General features: G+C 37.6%; 1 protein-coding gene across 2 annotated transcripts in view; it reads right to left on the bottom strand.

Moving 5' to 3' along the window:
* The window catches only part of vps50 (VPS50 EARP/GARPII complex subunit), a 203,357-nt gene that overhangs the window by 172,232 nt on the left and 7,731 nt on the right, over positions 1-23,394 (bottom strand). For both annotated transcript variants that reach the window (XM_007259800.4, XM_007259801.4), the window contains exons 3-5: positions 14,464-14,586; positions 13,002-13,073; positions 651-704 (exon numbers count right to left, since the gene is read on the bottom strand). In XM_007259800.4, coding sequence (XP_007259862.3) covers positions 651-704; positions 13,002-13,073; positions 14,464-14,586 — 249 coding nt within the window. The remainder of the gene's footprint in view (positions 1-650; positions 705-13,001; positions 13,074-14,463; positions 14,587-23,394) is intronic.

Here is a 23,394-nt window from a genome sequence, read left to right as displayed (position 1 = left end):
GAAGAATCCACAAACTGGTCTATGCAGCAATGTGAAAATACTTCCGTTTCCTGATCAAAGTCTAGTGAAGCCATAAATAACTTGTAAGAGAAATCCTGTTAGGAACGTAGGGGGAGAAAGAGCCTGAAGCGGACACAGCTACTCAATTCTTTCTTCTCACTTCACTTTGATCCCCAAAACACACGGAAAAGATCGTTTGAGATAAAACACACTTTCTCACTAACGGCCCAGTCAGTCACACCATCTGTGAATCACAATGAGCAGGGTTTATGTTTACACTGCAAATCTCCAACACTGAAGAAAATCATTTCTCCAGCCAAGGTAAAGCTTAGAGCTCTTATTACAGCAGAAATTGCAAGCCAGGTAAAGAAGAAAACTACTCAATTATCCCCAGCTTGATTGACATGCTGAAACCTGCGGAAGGTGTGCAATCTGCACGAGCCGGACAGGGGGTCATTCTCCTAATGATGGAGTAAGAAGAAAGGAACAAGGTAAGCGGTGATAGGTTAATTACCTAGAAAACATCCAGAGGATTCAAAGGGTGAAAATCATAGTGTGTGTTAAAGTCTCATAAATTGGTGCAATTTTTTAAAAAGGGTTTTTCATTTTTTTTCTGAAAATTAAGAAAGGATGTAGAGGAGAAGTCTTACCTTCACATAGGATGGCTGCTTCTCTAGAATGAGGTCTGCCACTTTTTTCGACACCTGTATGAGCAGAAAAAAAACAAGCAAAAATGAACAGATGACTATCTTCCCTTCAACAGGATAGAACATTCATTAAAATTCATTCTGAACATCTTAAGCCTCTTTCATGCTCCATAAACATGCCTCTCTCTACCACCACAATCACTCAGCTGCTACAAGTACACACCGGTTTTCTGATGTGCTCAGGGTGATTAGTATCATCAGTGACAAAGTGCTGCATCTTACCAATGTCATTCTTATACAAAATGGTGGCAAAGCACAAATAGAGAACAGGGTGTGATACTGTTTTAGGAAAAAAAAAAATGCAGTAAAATGCTGGTATTTCCCTGTATTTTTTGGGGAGTGGAAGATAAATATGTAGTATGCTGCATCTGACAGACTAGAGGTGTTTTTACTTTATTATAATAGTAGTTTTAATGCTTTGTTAATTAAAATATTTTTTAAATGTAGAAATTGAGAGTTTTAAAGTAGAAAATTAATGCTGGTAAATTCCACCTTCAACAACTTTGTGGGATGTATTAAAGGGATTCTTGATAATTTTGATGATGATTTGTAATTTCGATAATTTAAGATCTTATTGAATCCTTTTGGCAGACTCATCTGAGTCTACAAACTTTTTTTCTGAAGGCTTCAGAGAGCTCTTCGGATCTGGCCATGGTGCTCCACTTACTCCAAGAATTAAAAACAAATTAAATTAACTCTCTAAGACAAGCTCATCCAAAAATCATATTGATCTGCTGATTTGCTGATATGCTGCACCTGGTTCTAATTTTAGGCATTTTAGTAGTAATAAGTGTGTAGTTATGTATACTGCCTTCATTTATTTATATTGTTCAAAGAAGATAAAAAGTAAAAAAAAAAAAAAAAGTTTATATATATAAAAAAAAAAAGTATAACCTGATATAGTCAATTTGTACATACGGTCAGTTAAATCTTAAGGATGCTTAACACTGGGAAGCCATGTCTACATACCAGTATTCTAGGCTTCACAGGGAAGTACTTTATTTAATACCTTACTGTGTCGCAATTGGTGCATCTGTGTTTTGGTTTTTGCACTATTTTTGAATAAGAAAATGTAAAAAAACAGTGATTTTAATGGAGTGTCCTCATTTCAGTCGGCTGAGCAGTAATAAAAAAATTAATATAAAGGACTGAAAAATACTAGTAATCACCCAGTGCAGCCAATATTCACCACATCTGAAATGTCTTCAAAGGTAAAACTTTCAAAAGAGATCAAGACAGACATGTAGACTGTCTCTGCAAAACTGACACACTGTATCATGACAAGGTCAGTCAATTACAGCCTTCAGAGCCTGTCAATGTAGGATCAGTGAGCTGGTGTAAAAGGCTTGATGGAAGACGTGACTATAGAACAGAACTTCCTGTAGAAGCACAGATCAATAGCAGCCTCACTCACAGAGAATGACAGACAAGCATGACGGCGCTGTGTGTGTGGGAGTGTGTGAAGCTGTTCAGAGAAAAGGAAAGAAATAAAGTAAAAAAGCAAAGAAAGTACAGGAAGGCTTTCTTGGAACATGTTTTTCCCCAACAATAAATGAAAGACTACTCTTATAAAGCTCACATGCTTAAGAAAAAACATCACAAGCCAGATCACAAGCAGGAAGGTGGTCATCAACTTTGATCAGACTCGTTGCTCCATCTATTGGTCATTTATATCTAAATGAAGATACGTTGTTTACTGACTGAAATAAGAAATTCTCTCATTCAACACTGAAGTAGTCCGTCCAATCAGGTCTGTGCTCTTTTGTTTGTTGAGCCATTTACATTTTCTTTTTAAAGGTGACGTAAAATAATTTTCCTGACTAATTTAAGCTGTTCTTTGATGTATAATTAGTAAGTATGTGACTTTAATGACAAAACACGTGCAGATGCTGTTGTACAAGCCTTTTTAACAACTGTTATTTGTCTTACATGGTGAGCTCAAATACTTTGATGAGCTCTGATCAAATTGGCTATCCTCTCAGCATGGCATGGTCAGCTAGCTAAAGAGACACTAAAGGGTTTAGCTGAACACAAATACAAAAGCGTTTCCCCAGCTTTTACTTTTTGAGGACAGTGGCACAGGCAAAACCTGTGCTCACACTGTGACCTGTATTCCCATAATACCCAGTAATGCAGAGTCTTGCACATACTGTGTTTAAGTGCACCTAATCATAATCAGATTTTAGAAAATATCTGATTATTCAAGTAGTCATGTAAATAGCATACTCCAATATCTAAGTTTATAAATAGTTATTCATTAGTCATTCATTATGTTCCTTAAAAACCATTAATAGGCATTAATAGGCCCAAAATCGATCTGCATTTGCCAAATAGTGAACTTGCATTCATTTAAACCATCAAACTTCAGATCTTTCTAGATATCAATCAAATTTTGTCTTTTTCAATCACTCAGCATTAAATTAGTCATATTAACATAGGTAAAGAAAAAGACATTTAAATATAAATGTATTTAATTATTTAACTGGTAATGATAATGTGGTAAACATTAACATATTAAATGACTAAGCTAATATTCTATATTATTCACTGTTCATTGTTTGGCAACTGACAGCTCACTGTTGCCCTTTCTATTCTTTTCCAAGTAAATATAATCAATCAATTTATAAACCATTAATGACCAGTTTATAAGGGAGGCCTTGTTTTAAAGTGATACTGAAATCTGATTTAAAAAATTGTTTTTATCAGCTTTGGAAGTTTGAATCCATTAAACATATCAAAAATGAAGTATAATATATGAAATCTGTAAGCATGGCAGCTTTAGATACTATTAGACATTGTAAAAACGATCTGGATTTCCTGGTAAACTCAACCCATGTTTACTACCTACCTGTAGTAGGAGATCTGAGGTTTACATCTTAAGGTTCTGTGAGATCATTGGCTGGTTGCAAAGCAGAAAACAGATTATTATGACCCACTATCTGATTAACCAAGTACATGTGAAGGTGTTAATTGCAGAAATCAGGCTTTGGCAGCTATTTGAATCATGAAGTGCATGCAAATATTGTGTGCTGCTCTCCAGGATTACCGAAGCATAAGCGAATCCAGCATCTAACAAACCATATTTTCCTAAAGATCTGCCATCTTTCTGCACAATGTTTTCTAGTGGACTTAGTGTCAAAGATGAACAAAAAGGTTCCAAATTGAGAACTTTTTCTGGCTTAAAATTTTACAAACAATACATACACAGAGTAAATAAACCAGAAACTATTTACATTTTATATTTGATATCTAGGCAAAGATTGAGAAAGTTAAGTTTCCATTTCCCATATCCCTGAAATAACCTGATACTAATCAGCAGTCTGTCATGCTTCTAAAAAAAGAAATGAAATAATATCCGGCTCTAATGGACACTGTAGGTTGTGTAGGCTGGATCAGAAAGACTTTGAACATTACACAACATAACCTCCATCTCATATCTGAACCGTCTCATTACTCAAACTCAAACTCATCCGTTACAAACGAGGCTCAGACTCAACTCCCTAAGCATCTCTCTGCATCTGACAATGAGACTCCTAATTAGAAAGGATGACTAATCAGAAACAAATGAAACACAGCATGCACCACTGGCCTGCTAGCTATACAGCCACACTATACACACACACACATATAAAGCAAACATACATGCTAATTCTAACCATTCTAGACAAACAAATTAATTACAAATCTAAATTGATTTCATATACACACACAGAGCGAGCTGAAAATACCTCACATCAAAAAGACTTTCATAAGTACCGGGTCAATAACGCCGAGCACTCAGCGCATCACAGGCTCTTCTTCATTGGCTGATAAGAGTGGATCGATACACATTCATTGCAGGCTGGATTCAAGAAGGGTTGAGTGGGTGTGTTTTTGATTAAAGTGTATGTGTGTGCACGTTGGATTGTGTGTGTTTTCATGACAAAACCCGCCCAAAAAAGAAAATAAATAAGGCCAGCCAAAAGTGCCAGAACTAATAGAACAGTTCTGATGTCGTAAAGAGCTTTTTACTGCTCAGAATTGGCAGACTAAGACTGATGTGATTACTGTGGCTCATTAGAAGAATGAAAACACCACTATTCAAACCCTGGTGTTTACCCCTTCAAGACCCCTGAGCAGGTGGATCAGCATCCAAATGAGTTCCCTTAAATATATAAAGAACAGGGACCAAAAACATGAGAATAGACCCAACCTGGACAAAACCGTGGTTTTCACTTTACATGCTTTGAATCAGGCTTTGCTGATGACACCTTCTTGAGATTTAAGGACATTTTTAAATTCTAGTTTCAATATTGGATTGAATATCTATAGAGTATAGTATGTAACATATATACAATATTTTATAGATTCAGTATCGCTTTCAAAAAATCTAATTGATTCAACATGTTATGTTACATGAATTCATTATGTAAGACTGAATTACTAACAGATCAATATTTTGTACATTTACACTGGAATTTACACTGTTATACAAGCTGTACACTGACTCATTTACATTGCATCAAAGTGTTATATCTTCAGTGTTGACCGATGAAAAATATATATATAAAAAAAAAGAATTACACAAAAATGTGAGTACTCACGTTTGTGAGATACTGCATTACAATATTTTAAACTCTATTTAAACTATATTTGATTTATTAGTAACTGGTTATGCCATAATATGTTAGATGTTGATCTGTTGGATAATAATCTATTACCTACTGAATGTAATGCATGTAAAATAAGAAATTGATCTATTAGGTAATTAATATTAAAATGTAATTAGTAATTGATGCTTACATATTGAATCTAAAAGGAATTTAATCTATTAGATAATGAATCTGTTAGATATGTAATCTATTATATAATAATTCCATTACATTTTTATTATATTATGTTTTAAATTAATTAGATATTAAGTATTTTATAAATCAAATTGTTCTTCTAGAAGATCTGTTAGCTATTGATCTCTTATATGTATGATCTCTTATATATGGAACAAATACTTTCATGTTTATTTCATGTTAAATGTATGAAATATTGATCTGTTTGTAATTCAATCTTAAATAATAAATACATAACATGGGCTTTCAGTATAGATCAGGATCTAACAGATTTGATATGAAATATATCAAATCAAATCAAATTTATGTAGAGCTTTTTACAACTGATGTTACTGAAATGTGATCGCAGGACAGAGTATCAGATAAAAACTTGATGATTCAACACAGGAAAAAAAACTCCCTCAAAACTGCTGAAGAAAAAAATCCTTGGGAGAAATTAATGCTTACATGTACCTTATATAAATCACACCACATATATTTCATATATCAATATCTAACATATTCAGTATAAATTATGTTTAATATATTAATATCTAAGATTAAATTTTCATTATATATAATGGACAAATGTGTAATAAATCAGGGTGAACACTAATCCTACAAGAACATAAAGGCATCTGTGTCATGTGTGATGCTTTGGTCTGGATGAAGGTAACTGAACTACATGTATAAATGCAGCCAGGCGTATGTAGGCTATCACACCCCGACAGTGTATAACAGCAAACCTGCCTGTGCGTGATTAGGCACACCAACGAGCGGCTCTGACAGAGGCTAAGTGCACAGCCAGGGAGAGCAGAAGCACAATCTGCACAGCAGAGACGTTTCTATTATTCACCACTCTCACACATGAGCAGTTTCCTGCACACAGTCAACTTTAATCTGACTGTTTCACCTATAGAAACGACACTGTGCACAAAATGAAACAGCAGCAGCTATCAGCATACTAAACACCCTCAGTGATTCCTACACTGGAACGCTCAAAGGTCAGGAGTGCTCTAGAGGTGCCCGTGTACTGATATTTAATTTTCCGTAAATTACTGCAAATGTGTATAATCCCCTTTAGGTACAGCAGAAATGACATCGCAAGCCTCACTAGAGGCCTGCAGGGAAGACGGGCTCCCCTCCCACCTAAAACAAGCCTCTGACGAAGCTAATCTCAGAGACAGTCACACAGCAGACAAGCAATTAGCTCACTGATGAGCTGTTGCCAGAGAAGTGTCAGAAGTGTCTGTTAGCTTTGCTGGAGGAAAGGCTTCCAGCTCCCCTGACTCACACCTTTCCCTCAACTGACGCTGTCCCACAGAGGCCCAGCAATCAGACACACATCAGAAAAACATCAGAAATGTAACTTCTGATGCCTTTATCCCCAGTCAGTTATTAGTAAGATATTACAAAACACACAGCAAGACGTGGGAATTTAGAATACAAGTGAGTCAATTTAGATTAAGGATTAAATAGATATTCAGCACTATGCCAAGTCTCAAAATCATACGTAAAGCCATTTGTAAGGGAAATAATTCATTGTAATTTCTGTGTGTGTGGGTGTTTGTGTGTGTAATTAAATTCCAAACAACCCCTTAACAAAGGAAAGAAAAAAAAAAAAAAACCAATTCACTCAAACTTTACTTACATTTTGGGGAAATTTGATTACACAGAGCATAGAGAATACCAGGAAGAGTACCTTTAATGCAGGTTAATATAAATAAAATACTGTGTGGAATACTGTGTTTGAGTATACTGTTTTGGTAATTTCATTCATTTATAACATTTTGTCAACGTGCAGAGAGCATTTCCTAGGGTGCCGAGTGGTCCAGCAGTCTAAAGCAATGTCACTTTGATCAGGAGATTGCCGGTTCGAATCCTGGTCATGTAGCTTGCCATCTGCTGCTGGAGCCCCAAAAGAGAGAACAGAGAGAGCAGAATTGGCTTTGCTCTCTCTGGTTGGGGAGATGGTGCTCTTTCTCTTCATCACTATTAGGGTGATGCTGATCAGCACAAGGTCTGTGAGCTGATGTATCGGGAACCAAATCACTGTGCTTTCCTTCGAGTGCGCTGTGATGCTACTCTGCAATGCTGCATTAGTAGCAGTTTAAAAGAGGCGGTGACTGACTTCATTCCCCACATCTTCACACTACCACATGAAGCTACAGAGGTGTCCCTAATAAAGAGCTCAGTAAGTGGAGTTCTAAACAATTTTCATGACTGCCTGAAGCCTTTGTAGACAGACAGGCAGACAGAAACAGATATTGGTTATAATAAGTCTGATCCACTTCTATTTCTTACTCACTTTTTTTCCTCTTCTCACCCCCCCCCTTTGGTAGAAGACATTAACCACGGCCTGGAGAAGTGCAGCACATATTCAGTAGTTAGCAAAGCAATTTAAAACTCTTTCAAATGCAGAGTGCAGCTATTTTTTAATGTGGAATTTTTTTTTTACTTATTTTGTCCTTTTGATTCTCAGGTCAAGACTGATTAAAATGTAAATATATAGAAGAAACATTGTGCTTTACCAGCGGCAGCACCATACTCTGCATTCAGAGTTAATTATAATGTTTGCAATGCTGACAGATAGAACATCCTGAAGATTCAGAGGTTTTGAAGTTTGATTTGTTGGTGCTGTCCGGGTCAACCAGAGTAGGATGGATTTCTCTTACTGAGTCTTAGTTTGAGGGAGTTTTTCCTTGCCATGGTTAACACCAACATTTTGGTACTTGCTCATAAGAGGCTTGGACCTGTAACTCTGTAAAGCTGATTTGTGACATTTGTTGTAAAAAGCGCTATATAAATATAATTGAACTGAATTGAAAGATTCTGAGGTGACAAAAAGCTAATTTATACTCCCTTTATATATGAAAATGAACAGTCACTACCCACTTATGTCTATGTATTACTTTAAATTGGCATTGATGTTGAGCAACACATTCACAATTCAGCATTTCAGAGTTAAAAATGGTGGCGGAGGCTTTGAAAATGTACTTATGACAAAGAAGACAAAAGAGGCAGCGGTGTAAATGATTGCCCTGCCATTCATTTCTTTTATACCAGAGCTTCTTCTTTTTCTTTATACAGACAAATCAAACAAAAGGTTCCATCCATATATATATATATATATATATATATATATATATATATCCATATATCCATATTCACTGTTGACTGTGAATTAAACCTAACTCTATTTGTCACTTAATAAAAATACTACAATGTACACTGTTAAACCTTGACGAGTAGAATAGCAAACAATTACTTTGTGTTAAACTTCTGCCAGCCAGGAGCAGAAAGCTGAGGCAATCATAGATTCACCACAACTTGACAGTTGTAGACTGGAAAAACGAGTAGCCAATTCACAAATGGTAGGGTCAGTCTTTGACACCAATAGCATGAATCCAACCTGTCCTCTCGTGGTGCATTTTCTTGACCCACTTTGGGTATACGGATCTGGGAGTCTATTGGAGTACTGTTGTAAAACATGTGCATTCCTTCATGGCCACAATTTACCCATATTTTAATAGTTACAACCAGCATGAATGATGCACCAGAAAGTCATCTCAAACTGATTTTATGACACTGAGTTGAGTGTTCTTCAATGCCCTTCATAGACATCCAGCTCTAAATCCATTAGAACACCTTTGGGATGTGGTAGAACAAGAGATTCACATAAATCATGCAGGAACTGTGTGACTCAATCATGTCAGCATGAAACAGAATCTCTGAGGATTTTTTTTTCTATATCTTGTTGAAGGAAGGCTTTTCATGGCTTTTCACAAGGCTTTCAGTGCTCTTCAGTGGCCTTACCTGTCACCAAGAGAAAACTCTCTGGGATGTTGTTGACAGAAGATGGATGTAAAAAATCTGTAGGAACTGTATGACACAATCATGTCAACTCAAAGGACTTTCAAACCTTGTGGAATCCATCCCACATAGAATGTAAGCTGTTTTGAGGGAATAGGGAAGCCCTTTAAGTGTATTTTACAGAGTATCTGAAGAGTCGGATCTTGTAGTTGACTTACTGGATTGCAGAGAAATGGAAAAGATTGAAGACCTGAGCTACTTTCACAAAGGCCAAACATCAGAGCCACAGAACTGGGTCAGAACATCTCTTAAAGCTATGGAAAAGCTTACACACACTGGACTGCTACGGGCTGGAGAAGGATCGTCTTTAGCAAGAAATCCAGGTTCCGTTTGGGATCTTATCTTGTGTCCAGACTTGAGGCAGTCCAACAAGAGACTATATAAACTTGCGCCAAAGAAGTCACCACCTGGCACTAGTAAATGATGTGGGGTTGACTCTGCAGTTGGTCAGGTCTAGGTTCAGCAACAGTATTGAATATTACACATACAAAGATTCATTCCAATCCAAAAACTCCTCCTTGATGCATTATTTTATATCAATATGTCAACAAAACTGCATGAAATCATACCCATGTGGTATTTGAAGGTGAGTTACTTGAAAAAAAGTAAAAGTGGAGTAACTATAGTATGGTATTCCACCCTGACTTCTTATCAAACCCTTCATATACAACTGCTCTCAAGCCTGAACCGTCTGCTGACATCAGAGCACACCCACACACACACACACCCACACACACCAATGGTGGCCCTGCGGTCTTTATTCATCATCCAGCACAGAGCTGACTGGACCCTGTGATGACAGCAATGTGTGAGAAAACGCCTCGGACGAGTAGAAGCCAGAGGGAACACTGAGATCACCACTCTCCCGTACCCTCCTCCCGTCCCATAGACTAATCTACACGACTCATCCTCAGCCGTGATCCACGCAAGCTCAAACTGCCAGCCATGATTGAACTCAGGATAACTCTGGATCAAAACAAGAGCCATGATTGCCCTATACACACACACACAAACGTGGCTTGGACACACAAAGCCTAGAGTGACAGGCCGAGACTCAGTCAACACCCTAACAGGGTATGACATGTACAGCATGGCCAGAAATACGGTGCACGGAGGGGCCACTTCACATGCAGCAGATGAAGACTCAAGCTGAGACTTAAAGAGACTGTGAGGACAGAATACTGAGCATGATCTAGTGGTAAAAGGCCGGGTAAAGGTGAAAAAGTGGAGCTTCAAGTTCATACTGCCCCCAAGTGGCCCAACTGGTGAAAGTACCCTCTGCTAGCACTCCAGTAATGCTGAGATGTGACTTTAAATTCTAGATACGCATGAACAGCTCAAGAAGCATGCACTGAAAAAAAAAAACATACAAATATGGACACACACGGACATCTGTAACTTCTGTTTAAATGCGAGACAAACCAGAAACGCTTTTGCTTTCATAAAGCCCGGGAAAATGCATTGCAGAAAATTTCAGTTCTTCACGCATGGCATGTTAGACTGTAACGTGCCTCACGGGTAAATCATCATCCCTAACCTGACGCACACTGAGAGTCCAGTACACCAGCAACCAGCACAAAACACTTTTTTTTAAATGGCAAAAATAATCAGATAATCAGATATGTGATGGCAATTTTGGGGATCTCTGAGATGATCCCAATAATGCGATTGAACTTAATATGTGATTTATTTTTTCAATTTACTTTATTTGTACAAAAATGTGAAAGGTGCAACAAACCATGGTTCAGATAAAAAAAACAAATTTTCTTTTGCTAAAATATTGCTCCCTTTTGTGAGCATGCACATCATGCAGAAGTATTGTCCCCAAAGCTTAAAGTAGAATTTACTATAGCTAGATTAGCCTTTATTTATGCTCATTCTGCTGCATGAGAGACGCACTTGCAGAAAGCAGGGAATTTGGCAGGGAGGAACAATTTACACCTGGGAGGCATCTTTCCAAACTGACAACTTTCTACTAACCAATCTATCAATATCAATAACCAGCCTTTGTGGTGATCAGTATATCTTATACTACTGACTGCAACAAACATTTAGATCTGCATTTCTATGCCTCTATATATTTAAAAAAATATTATGTGACAGAATGTGACAGAATTCCTCACAGAAATGCCTTACAGTTACTGAAAAAAAAGTGACTGAAGAGCAAACCAGTTCAACAGCACATCCGTTTAAACGCCCCTGCACACATGGTGGCAAGCCAAAACACATCAGATTGAGCAATTCTTCTGAAGAGACAGAGGCCAGGCTGCCAGACCGCCTCTATAGAGTGAAATAACAGGGAAGATCTCTCTGTATTCAATGGAGAGGCAGAAGTTCCGCATGATAAGAAATGCATTAACAGACTGCAGCACTTTTGTTAAAGTAATAAATGCGAGTCAGAGCCTCCTGAAGCCACAGGCATACTACTGAGCTGTGTCAACAGAGTACTAATGCTTCTGAAAACAAAGAAACCACTCCGAAACATATTTACTTTTATTTTTGAAATCCAAAAATAAGGTACCATCACACTGAGGTTAGAAAAAAAATCTGAAGGATAATTTCCAGCAATTATCCATTTTTAAGCTACACTGAACATACAGAGGCACTGTACAGTTCAATAATTACAGACTGTAGTCAATCTTTTTCTCTGCGCACTGAACCACCACAGAGCAACTAATATTAGGATAGTGGTGAGTTATTCTCAGCACTCTACAGGCACTTACAGGGTGGTGGTGAGTAAGTAGTGTGTGTTGTGCTGGTATGAGTGAGTGGATCAGACACAGCAGTGCTGCTGGAGTTTTTAAACACTGTGTCCTCTCACTGTCCACTCTATTAGACACTCCCACTTAAGTGGTCCATTTATTTATTTAAAGCCAAAGACAGAGGCTCATCTGTTGTTGCACAGATTGTGCTAGTCATCCTCTAGTCTTTTATCAGAGGTCACATGATGCTGCCCACAGGACGCTGTTGGCTGGATATTTCTGGTTGGTGTATTATACTCACTCCAGCAGTGCTACTGTGGAGTTTAAAAACTGCAGCAGCATGGCTGTGTCTGATCCACCAGCACAACACACACTACTTACACACTACCACTATACATATATATATATATTCACCAGTTAGAATGTTAATCAGGCAGCTCTGGGCGTGGGCGAGCTTCTCCACTTATCCGCATTTGACGTGCAGCACTGTGTTTAGCTGTTCTTACACATTTTTATTAAATAATAGGTCTATGTTCCTTTAGTGTTGTAGTGTTCATTAACATCATTCTGAACAGATTTTGCTCATTCAAACAGCCCGAAAACAGCCAGTTTATGGTGGTATGGAGAAGGAGGAGCACTCACTGCAACCATACATATACATATATATCAGTGTCAGCGCACTTCTGAAAATGACTTACCATGCAAATAATACATGCTCTGTGGTCTCTTGTGATGTATAATCTTAAATTATATGAAAATCTCCTATATGGTCAGTGGAGCTAATAAAAGGGAAAATGACTGTAGAATCAAGGAGATATTATTAATGCTATGGATTTAAGTATAACATTTCAGAACATTTTTTATCACGATGGAATTATCTTGAAACGGAGATAACAGTAGAAACCCATACTTACGGCTGCTTGCTGCTGTTTCAGCTTATCTCTGTACTCTTCCAGTTCCTGCAGGTTCAGTTCTGGGGGGAGTTTCTGCAAGCACACACAAAGAGACATGCTACCTGGATTATACTAAATTTAGAATGAAAAGGCAAATCTGAAAGAGGGATTCGCATGTTCTCTGAGGGAGAAAATGAAATGGCAACCTTCAAAATCTACCAAAATGTTTAGTTCTCCGAAGGGTGACAGAGGCACCATTTAATGCTCAGTGATTTGCAATAATTCTGGAGTATTTTGTAAATAATATGAAGCAAACGGCGCACCTTCATCACCCCAATGACAAAAAGAAACAATAAAACAAGGGGAGGATGAGCGCTGAATAAGAATAATTACTTTCCCCTCGCCTACAACTCTCGTTTCTGGTGGCTGGTGCGATGCACCACCAAATCTAATGAGATTTCACACCCGCAGTACAGGAATAATCCATCAATCAAGGTTTGCCCACACCCACACACATGTATATACACACACACACACAGCAGGCTGCTTGACTGTAAGGACTCGACTTCAGTCCAGAGACGTTTAGAGGAGCATGCAGTGAATATGCTCCATCAGTACAGGGGTAAATCATTGACATGGACTGATTCTACTTCTAATGCTTGTAGCTTAGTTCCCTTCCTCGGTTCAGATCAAGCAAAAAAGTCATTAGGGGGAAAATATGTGAAGAGTAGTGGGGAAATGTATGACACAAGGATGCATATAGTTGTACGTGTTCTACAAAATAGCAGGGAAAAAAAGACTCAATCACATTTTGATTAAATGTACATTTGTTAATTTATTTAGCTATTAAACATTTAACATTACCATGGCTGCATCACAACTCACACACATCCTCCTAACTTTTCTGGGGTAGCTATACAAATGGTTGCATTAACAATGGTGATAAATAAGATGTGAACCACTAGTGTGGTGGTGTGTGATTTGGGACAGAGCCCATGAAACTAAAGCATTAGACAGAAGAGTTAAAGGTCAGAAACATGAAAGGGCTCACCTGTGCACCACTCTTGCTGAAGAAATGTCTATAATACAACTATCTTAAGACATCACACCAGATGTTTGGTTGGATTAGGTGCTTTTAGTTGAAGTTATGTGCCAATTTCAAGCAAACCACACTACAATACAATGTGTTTAGAAAGAGGCCGAGACCCTACTGCTCCGGCAATCTTGGTGTGCTTGTTTTCTGCACACCAGAGTTCAAAAGGCAGCGTTCACACTTTTGCTAACAAACCACAATAAAAAAAAGCAAATGCTCCAGGTTCATTATAATTAAACCAAAGCTGACTAGTATAACCAAATCTCTAAATGCACATTGTTGCTCAATAGAGAAGGTCATGGCTTTGACCTGAATGGTCTTTAGGGGGATTTAGGCTAAGAGGTAACAGCAGAGAGTCACAGTTAAACATGTCTTACAACACCAACTCACCTCAAGCTCATACTGAACCATGTCAAAGGAGTCGTTGGAGAAGTAAATCTCCTCTATGCTGTCAATGAGCTCCTGCTCAGCCTGGGGATCGATGGGCTGCTCCCTAAGCTCCCTTAGCTCCTCCTGAGTGAGAGAGAGAAAGAGAGAGCTTAATTAAACCATTTGTTAGGCAGCAATTCATTCACAAATGAAGTTGATGATACACATTCTGTCCAAATGTTTGTAGTCCACCTTTTTAAAGAATGTATCCAGCTATTTCTCAACCACTGCACCTATTAAGCACTGCAGATATAATACTTTTGAGGTGATGTTGTGATCATCCAACATCATGACACTGTATTATGTGCAATGCTCCAAAATCTAGTAGAAAGTATTCCCAGGAGAGTAGAGAAAGTAAAGACAAACATGTTATAGTATTCTTTGATACCCTTGATTTCAGAAGAAACAAGGACTGAGCAGCTGTCCCAGTATTTAGTGCATGATGAAAAAGTTTCGTTTTAGAATCACCAGTGAAATAACAGACAGCCTAGAGGTTACATATCTACAACGTCCTTCACACCCGATCCCAACCTGAAGGATTTCCAGATAACTAGTTTTGCTTGTTACAGTGAGACGTTTACGAGAAACCATTTAGAGTTTAGGGTGTTTGAGTATTTGCAGAAAATCTGAAAAAAGAATGATGGAGGGTAAGAGAGATGGAGAGAAAGACAGCGTTTGAAAACTCAATAGGAAACAGAGAGAGTGAGAAAGAGAAAGACAAGCAGAGAGATGACAAGAGAGATGAATATAATGTGAGACCAGGAAGAATATGAGAGACTAAAATGAAAGAAAAAAAATCAGTGTGTAACAGGGAGCAAGAGGGCAGAGAGAGAGAGAGAGAGAGAGAAAGAGAGAGACAGAGAGAGAGAGAGAGAGAGAGAGAAAGAGAGAGAGAGAGAGAGAGAGAGAGAGAGAGAGAAGAGGATTAATATAAGAGAGAGAGTGTATGTGAGTGAGTGAGTGAGTGAGATAGAGAGACAGAAAGAAAGAGAAAATCTGAGAAAGCCAAGTGTTGAGAGAGAGAAAGAGAGAGAAGAGGATTAATAAAACAGAGCAAGAGAGAGTGGGTATGTGAGTGAGTGAGTGAGTGAGTGAGTGAGTGAGGAGAGATAGAGAGACAGAAAGAAAGAGAAAATCGGAGAAAGCCAAGTGTTAAGAGAGAGAAAGAGAGAGAGAGAAGAGGATAAATATAACAGAGCAAGAGAGAGAATGTTTGTGAGTGAGTGAGTGAGTGAGTGAGAGATAGAGAGACAGAAAGAAAGAGAAACTCTGAGAAAGCCAAGTGTTGAGAGAGAGAGAGAGAGAAAGAGAGAGAGAGAGAAGAGGATAAATATAACAGAGCAAGAGAGAGAATGTTTGTGAGTGAGTGAGTGAGTGAGTGAGTGAGAGATAGAGAGACAGAAAGAAAGAGAAACTCTGAGAAAGCCAAGTGTTGAGAGAGAGAGAGAGAGAGAAAGAAGAGGATTAATATAACAGAGCAAGAGAGAGAGTGTATGTGAGTGAGTGAGTGAGTGAGTGACCGAGAGACTGAGAGACAGAAAGAAAGAGAAAATCTGAGAGAGACAAGTTTTATAGAGAGAGAGAGCACATCCAGTGTCAGCAACTGTTTGTGGGACTTTAACCGTGGGAGAGGACGCAGCCTTCACCTTCACCATCTCCTTTACACATCTGGGTCATATTCCAGTTAAGACCACCACTTAAGCAGTTAAGCCGTCCACCCTGAGGGGAATTTTCTCAGAGACCTTAATGAGGATTAAGACAGGAACATCAATAGCAGAGAAATGCAGGCAGAGGGAGAGGGAGAAGCAGGAGGAGCTGAGGTCTTTCTGAAACCTCTGAGGAGAGACACCGAGATGCAGAGCGAGCGCATGATTTCACATGACGTGATGCAGTCGTGCTGAAAACCCACCGCCAGCAGAAGGTGGAGAGAGCACGAGACAGACTGAGCCAAAAGCAGCTCAGAGCTGAGGCGTGATCAGCAGCAGAATTACGAAGCTCTCACACACCTCACGCACCTCACACTTCAAGAAATGCAGCGGTGGGCAACACGTCAAAAACACAATAATGCAATCCACAGACACATTCACAATCCACAAAAGTACATAGACGAGAAGGGATGTACCGATATGATACTGGAATTATGTGTGGAAAATATAGCCAAAAATATATAGAAATATTATTGGTGACATGACAAATCACTTTATAAAACAACAGAAATTTCAACACAAAACCACTGCAACAAAATTATCGTTACAGTTTGATTTAATATAGATATAATAGTTTTAAACTTTCAATAGAAACAAAAAAGCTGTAACCTGTTGTCTATTTTGTAAATAACATGTAAATAACTTACCAAGATTTGACCATAATATGACAAAATGCATTATGTAATGTTACAAAAATATCTACCACAATACTAAAGTGTAGAATATTTAGTGCATGCAAATACTGCAAGAATACATCATTATTTAAAACATACAAAAAAAATAATAATAAATAAATAAGTGCTTTCTACACAGAATAACCCAATTTTCAAGATATAGATTTTTTTTTACTTTTTAAAAATATGCTGATATTATTGCTCACAATACAATATGACACACCCATAACGGCCAATGCTGATATACACTATAGGGCGGTTTTCCAGACAGGGATTAAGCTTAGTTTTGAACTACACAGCATTTTGAACAGACATTTTCAATTAAAGGTCTAGGACTAGGCTTAATCCCTGTCTGGGAAACTGTCGATATATGTCCAAAGGTTATGGACACTCCTTCAAATGAATGCATTTACTGGTGTTTATATAACTTGCATCTATTGCTGACACAGATGACCCAAGGCACAAACAAAGCTTGTTTAGTCACTATAGAGAAGTAATGGCAATATAATAGAACCCTCTAAAGCAGATAAACATAAAACAATATTGGTTTTGGGGAGCTGGAGTATTAATTAAGTCTGCATTATCCACAGCATATACATGTAAGTCAAAAACATTAATTGAAATTGGGTAATATGGCAAAAATAATACTGCATATATATTTTTTTTTATTCCCAGGAAAGCATGACCCAGTTCCGAATGCTTCAACACAAAATAAGCACAACCCAGGTAGCGTAAGCAGAATGCTATTTTTAGATACACTCTGTTGTAATGCCATGTAATGCCATGTTTACTATGCTAACACAGCTGAAGCTGGCTGGACTCCATCAGGAGTTTGTGACATTAGCAATGTTTCCCAGTGTTCCCAGTTTATAAATAAGCCCTGACTGATGTGCGTGTTTACAGGTTGTGACTGCTGTTTACTAAATCTGTAGATTTCCCTGAATGTCGAGTCCAGCTGAGGATATGACTGGAGGTAGATAAGCAGCTGGAAGGTATTCCCCTTTTTATACTGAAACAATATAAAAGGGGAAGCATGTCAACGAGCAGCTGGAGATGATGCTGGACTGAGAGGGAAAACTTCCCTCAGCAAAGAGAGAAAGAAAGGAAGCCAAAACCAAAAGGAACCTGACAAATTCCTTTACAATAAGCTCAATATTAAATGCTTGACATTAGCAGAAACAGAGATGGGCAATATGACAACAATATTATTGTGATACTTCAAGAAATGTTCACAATACATATACATATGTCACAATATTTGTTTCAACTAGTGCTGGATGATGGCCAACATTTATATCACAACACAAAGCTCTGGAAAAAATAAGAGACCACTCAAGCCAAGCTGAATGGCTTAATTTTTTACACCAGGAGTGGCATAAAGTTACCCAAAAGCAGTGTGTAAGACTGGTGGAGGAAGCATGCCAATATGCATGAAAACTGTAATTAAAAACCAGGGTTATTCCAACAAATATTATACAGTTTTAAGAGTTCAGAAATCAATGACATTATTTTATTTAAATTATTTGAGGTCTTATTTCAGACATTTCTCATTTTCTGCAAATAAATGCTCTAAATGACAATATTTTTATTTAAAATTGGGTAGAAATGTTGTCTGTAGTTTATAGAATAAAACAATAATGTTAATTGTACTCGAACATATACCTACAAATAACAAAATCAGAAAAACTGATTCAGAAACTAAAGTGGTCTCTTAATTTTTTTTCAGAGCTGTATTTCTTAATTCTGATATCAATATAAACATTACTTAGGCTACCACCTGGGATCTGGGCCAACTTGTATAGCTTTAATGCTTTTCAGAAATCCTAAACTACTCAGATATGTCTAAAATAGTATCAACACTCAAAGACAAATGTTTTGCTCCGTAAAAATAAAGTTGGTATATGCGATCGGGCCAAAGAACTCAAGACTCAGGCAGATTAGCAACAGTGGAGCTGGCTAACAGCTAACTGTTTTCTGAGCTGGATTATTCACTGTTTTTTGATAACAGATGGATGGCACTGCACTGGTTAGATTGAATACGTTCTGTGGTTTGATACAACATGTTGATTATGTCTAAAGTTATTGAGTTCGGAATACAGACACATATCTGTTGGCTCAATGCTAGTTGGCAGCCAAACTCAGCAGCACACTTGGGCAGAGTTAGCCCCGGTGATGATTTCACAGCACTTTTTGAAGCATGAAAAACCTGATGATTTATGGAAAAAGAGCCTAGTAAGAAACGTCAGTTTTCTGGGGTATCCGCCAAATTCAACCCCCTCTACTCTCCACACCTGCTGCTGAGAAAGTTCAACCAGTCTTATACTTTACTCAAAATGAGCTGCAAAGTAATAAATACCCTCTGAGGATCTTTTATTGGCTGGTATGCTACTGTACGATTTTACGATGTGCAAAGCAACCCACCCAGAAACCGCAATAAAAGCAGGAATAAAGGCTCTGCGTGAGTAAAAACCTCTCCTCTTTGATAAGAAAAAAAATATATAAAAGACACAAGAAACTCTAAAATATAAGTTTAGGAGATTGTGTTCTGCACTTTGAATCTGTTTCAGAATCTTAAATATGCAGAAACCACACTTCTGTACCTTTCGCTTTTAAACTTCAAATCATATTTACATTTATCACTAAATAAGAGCACTCTGAAACTGATCATCTATTACACATAATCACAAACATTTTATTATTATATACTTAACGCAGCATTTGGGTAGAGCAAGGGATTTGTTTAATAAAACCCGAGCATTGCACCTCCTAGTGGTTGAAAATTTAGATGTATTGCGTTTGTAACTGAATAAATATTTTAGTCATATTGTCCAGCTCTACTCTCATCTGCAGAGCAGGGCCAGGACAACAATGTTATCGTGGACACGGCCATTAAAACCTAAACAATATATTCCTCAGTCTGTTTCACTCCATGAAAAGAGAGACCCTCTTGCTAAGGGAGAGCGAGTGCACGACTTTTTGAAAAGTGCGTGGGTGAGCAGTGGGCGCACGAATGGGAGGAGGACGTGGGAGATGTTGGAACTGAGGGGGTATAGAGGGGGTGGGCAGGAATGAGTCACCGCTCACTGGTACAGATGCAGGAAAAGGCAGAGATGTGCACATTTTCAGACAGCTGGCTTCCTCTCATTCTGCCTTTACCTTCAACCTGCTCCTCTGAGCCTCATTTGAAGTCCTAATCAAAGTTTAAAAACAGGGAAGCGTGTGCATGATCTGCTTCCAGGGATTAGTTTAGCAAAGAGTCAAATGAATGTGCTTGATTACTGACCCCAGCCAATCAGGAAAACATGTTTGATTTCTGACATATGTGCCTCTTTGGTTTAGAATGGTATACGCTACAGTAACAAACACTAAATCAACCAAAAGACTACTGATATCAATCTGCATTTAGACTGCCACACATCTCATCTTTGTAAATGCATAAACAATTTATCATTTATTAGCTTCTAAATCTGTTAAAATATTACAAAAAAAAAAAAAAAAACAATTTGGTGGTACTAAGAACTGCTAAGCTATAATTGCTAAAAAATAAATAAATAAATAAATAACTCAGCAATCTCATCTTGGTAAATACAAGCCTTATCTTGCAACTTTTAATTTACTTCAAACACATATCAAAATATTACAAAAACATTGACAACAATTGAAAACAGCATGGATAGACCTTATTTAAGCAAATAAGTAAAAACTATAACAGCCACTCCATTCAGCTCTCTGTATGTACATCAAATTATCTACATATCATACTAAACTACATCATTTTATCTGCTCAGAACACAAGAATATCAGGATGCTTTTTTCAAAAAGTTGAGCGATGTTTTATTTGTATTTGGCAAAAATATATATAGAGCCCATCCCGCTCTATTCTAAAAAGTAATGTTGGGACACCCAACCTGTTTCTGCTGACTGACTGTGAAGTGAGGGGTAAATAGTGTTAATTATCTTTTTTTTTGCGAAACTATTCCTTTAATGATACTGTATAATTCTCTATCAACAGAGGTTCAGAGGTGCAACACTTCATCTTCTTTGCAAACGGACAGTCATGCAAATAAAGTCAAACAGACAAGGGAGCTAATTAAAATGGTCCATTGTAGCCGAACAACATTGCCTTTCCAAATGAGCACTCCTCAGCTCTGTATTCCCCCCCGTGCACGAGGAGAGGAATAAACACCTATTGGCGAATAAAAGCAGGCCGCACAATGTGCCGTCAGCTCTATGAATCAAGTGAAGCTTTGGCTGTTAAAGTGAAGTGTTATTAAACAGATTCGATCAAAAGCAGAACACAACTCAACTGTGTTATGCCAAAGAACATTGAAAGCACACATGTGGAGAAGAGAGGTGATGATGAAAATAAATAAATAAATAAAATCAACAAAACAATTGTGTCCTTCCCACTCACAAAGCAGCCGCTGTGCTCGTGTAGCCAACTCCGTCATTCACACAGCGCTTCAACACTAGTGCAGAGGCAGGAGTGACCTTCAGAGGGTTTCAGATTGATTGTAGGTTTGTTTTGGCAGCTGAAGCTGCTGGGATGATTTTTGCATTTGTCATAACGAGCGCAGTGCCACCTTGAATCTCTTCAGGGTTTAGAATCACATTTATTCAGCGAGCATCTAGGCTGGGCAGCACTGAATTAATTAAACTACACTAATCTTTATTCATAGTGGAAACTGCTTCCAAAAAGAGTTACCTATCCATTAATGGTCTCACTGTCTCTGCTTTTTTAATGGTTTTTAAGAAATGGGAAGCTTAAAACCATGTGAATTTAGTGCCATCTACTGGCCCTGTTAGAAAAGAGCTGAGACTTGTGCTAATGGAATGCACCTGATTTCCCAAGTGGACATCCAATGTAATGTAGTGTTGTTCCCTGCTTGAGATCAACTGATTCAATTAATCTAGTTCTTAGTAATGAGCTGAGGATAAGAAAATGTATCTAAATAAATAAGTGTTGCAGGATTCATCAGTTCATCTTCATTTATACACTGAAAAATGCTTTTTGGTGTCATTTTGGTTGTCACTATATGAAGATTATTTTATGAAATACTTACAGCTTTGGAAAAAAATAAGAGACCACTTAACAATGATGAGTTCCTTTGATTTTACCAAATTAAAAATCTCTGTAATGTACTCAAGATGTACCAAGCTGAACTGCTTGAATTTTTGCACCAGGAGTGGCATGATGCTATCCAAAAAGCAGAATGTAAGACTGGTGGAGGAGAACATGCCAAGATGCATGAAAACTGTGATTAAAAACCATAGTTATTCCACCAAATATTGATTTCTGAACTCCTAAAATTGTATAAATATTAACTTGTTTTCTTTGCATTATTTTAAGAAGCTCTGCATCTTTTTTTGTTATTTCAGCCATTTCTCATTTTCTGCAAACAAATGCCCTAAATGACAATATTTCTATTGGTAATTTGGAAGAAATGTTGTCTGTAGTTTATAGAATAAAAAAAAAACAATGTTGTCTCTTAATTTTTATCAGAGCTGTATATAATCTAGAGCTGCATGATATTTGAAAATAAACTGACTAGCAATATAAAGACTGACAGATTTATTCAGAAATGTTATTAATAACGCCCATTGTGTATTGAAGACGGAACGGAAAAAATTATACTGGACATATATAATCAGCTTCTAGTAGATCTGAGATGGAAAATAACAAAAAGGCAAATTATCCTTATGTATCAAGTTACCGCATGACCTGTATGATTTAATTTGCCTTACTTGATATTGCAAGTCCTGCAATGTGATTTTTGCACGTGCACACATTGCAATAATAATGCTGAAACAATTTATGAGCAGCCTTAACACAATCCTAGCTGTATAAATGCCTAAACTTCTTAATAAACTGACATACAAAAAGTCATGGGATGTAAATTGCTTATGAAGTGCTATCTTGGGGGATGGCTTGGGAACATCCACACCTGTGATGTGAGGTTGAAGACTGGCCAGCATGCTCATGGTTATACAACATATACACAGAGAGTTTAAGTAGGCATTTAACAATCCTCGATCCACAGTATCACATGTGTACCAGAATTACATCATAGAATACATTACTATCCACAGTGGACTGCACAGTTGATGGTAATAATTGTGGCTAGAATTATCTGTGCAAACCATCAACAAAATGGACCCAGTGATCCTGCTGTTTCCAGTGGGGCCAGGTGAGGCCAACTGTGTCACTTTCTAATAAGCATCTTCTCAGGCGTTAACCAGGAATATGACAGACTGTGCAGGTGCCAGCATTATGCAAAAATTAGGTGTGTCTTTCACAATCATACTGTTTACAGAAGCTGCACACAACAATTTACTCAAAAATGTTAAACTGAAAACTGGATTAGATTTCACTAATATTTACTACTACTACTAATAATAATAATAATACCTTTTATTTGTAATGCACTTTACATTTCAAAGAAGTCTCAAAGTGTAAATAAAATCAGAACAAACATTTAGAAACAAGTGGATAAAAACAAAAAAAACAAACA

Source organism: Astyanax mexicanus, chromosome 3, assembly GCF_023375975.1.
Source record: "Astyanax mexicanus isolate ESR-SI-001 chromosome 3, AstMex3_surface, whole genome shotgun sequence".
In the NCBI taxonomy this organism is placed as follows: domain Eukaryota; kingdom Metazoa; phylum Chordata; class Actinopteri; order Characiformes; family Acestrorhamphidae; genus Astyanax; species Astyanax mexicanus.
Note: the sequence above shows the minus strand (reverse complement) of the source record. Positions and strands in the feature narration are given on the sequence as shown.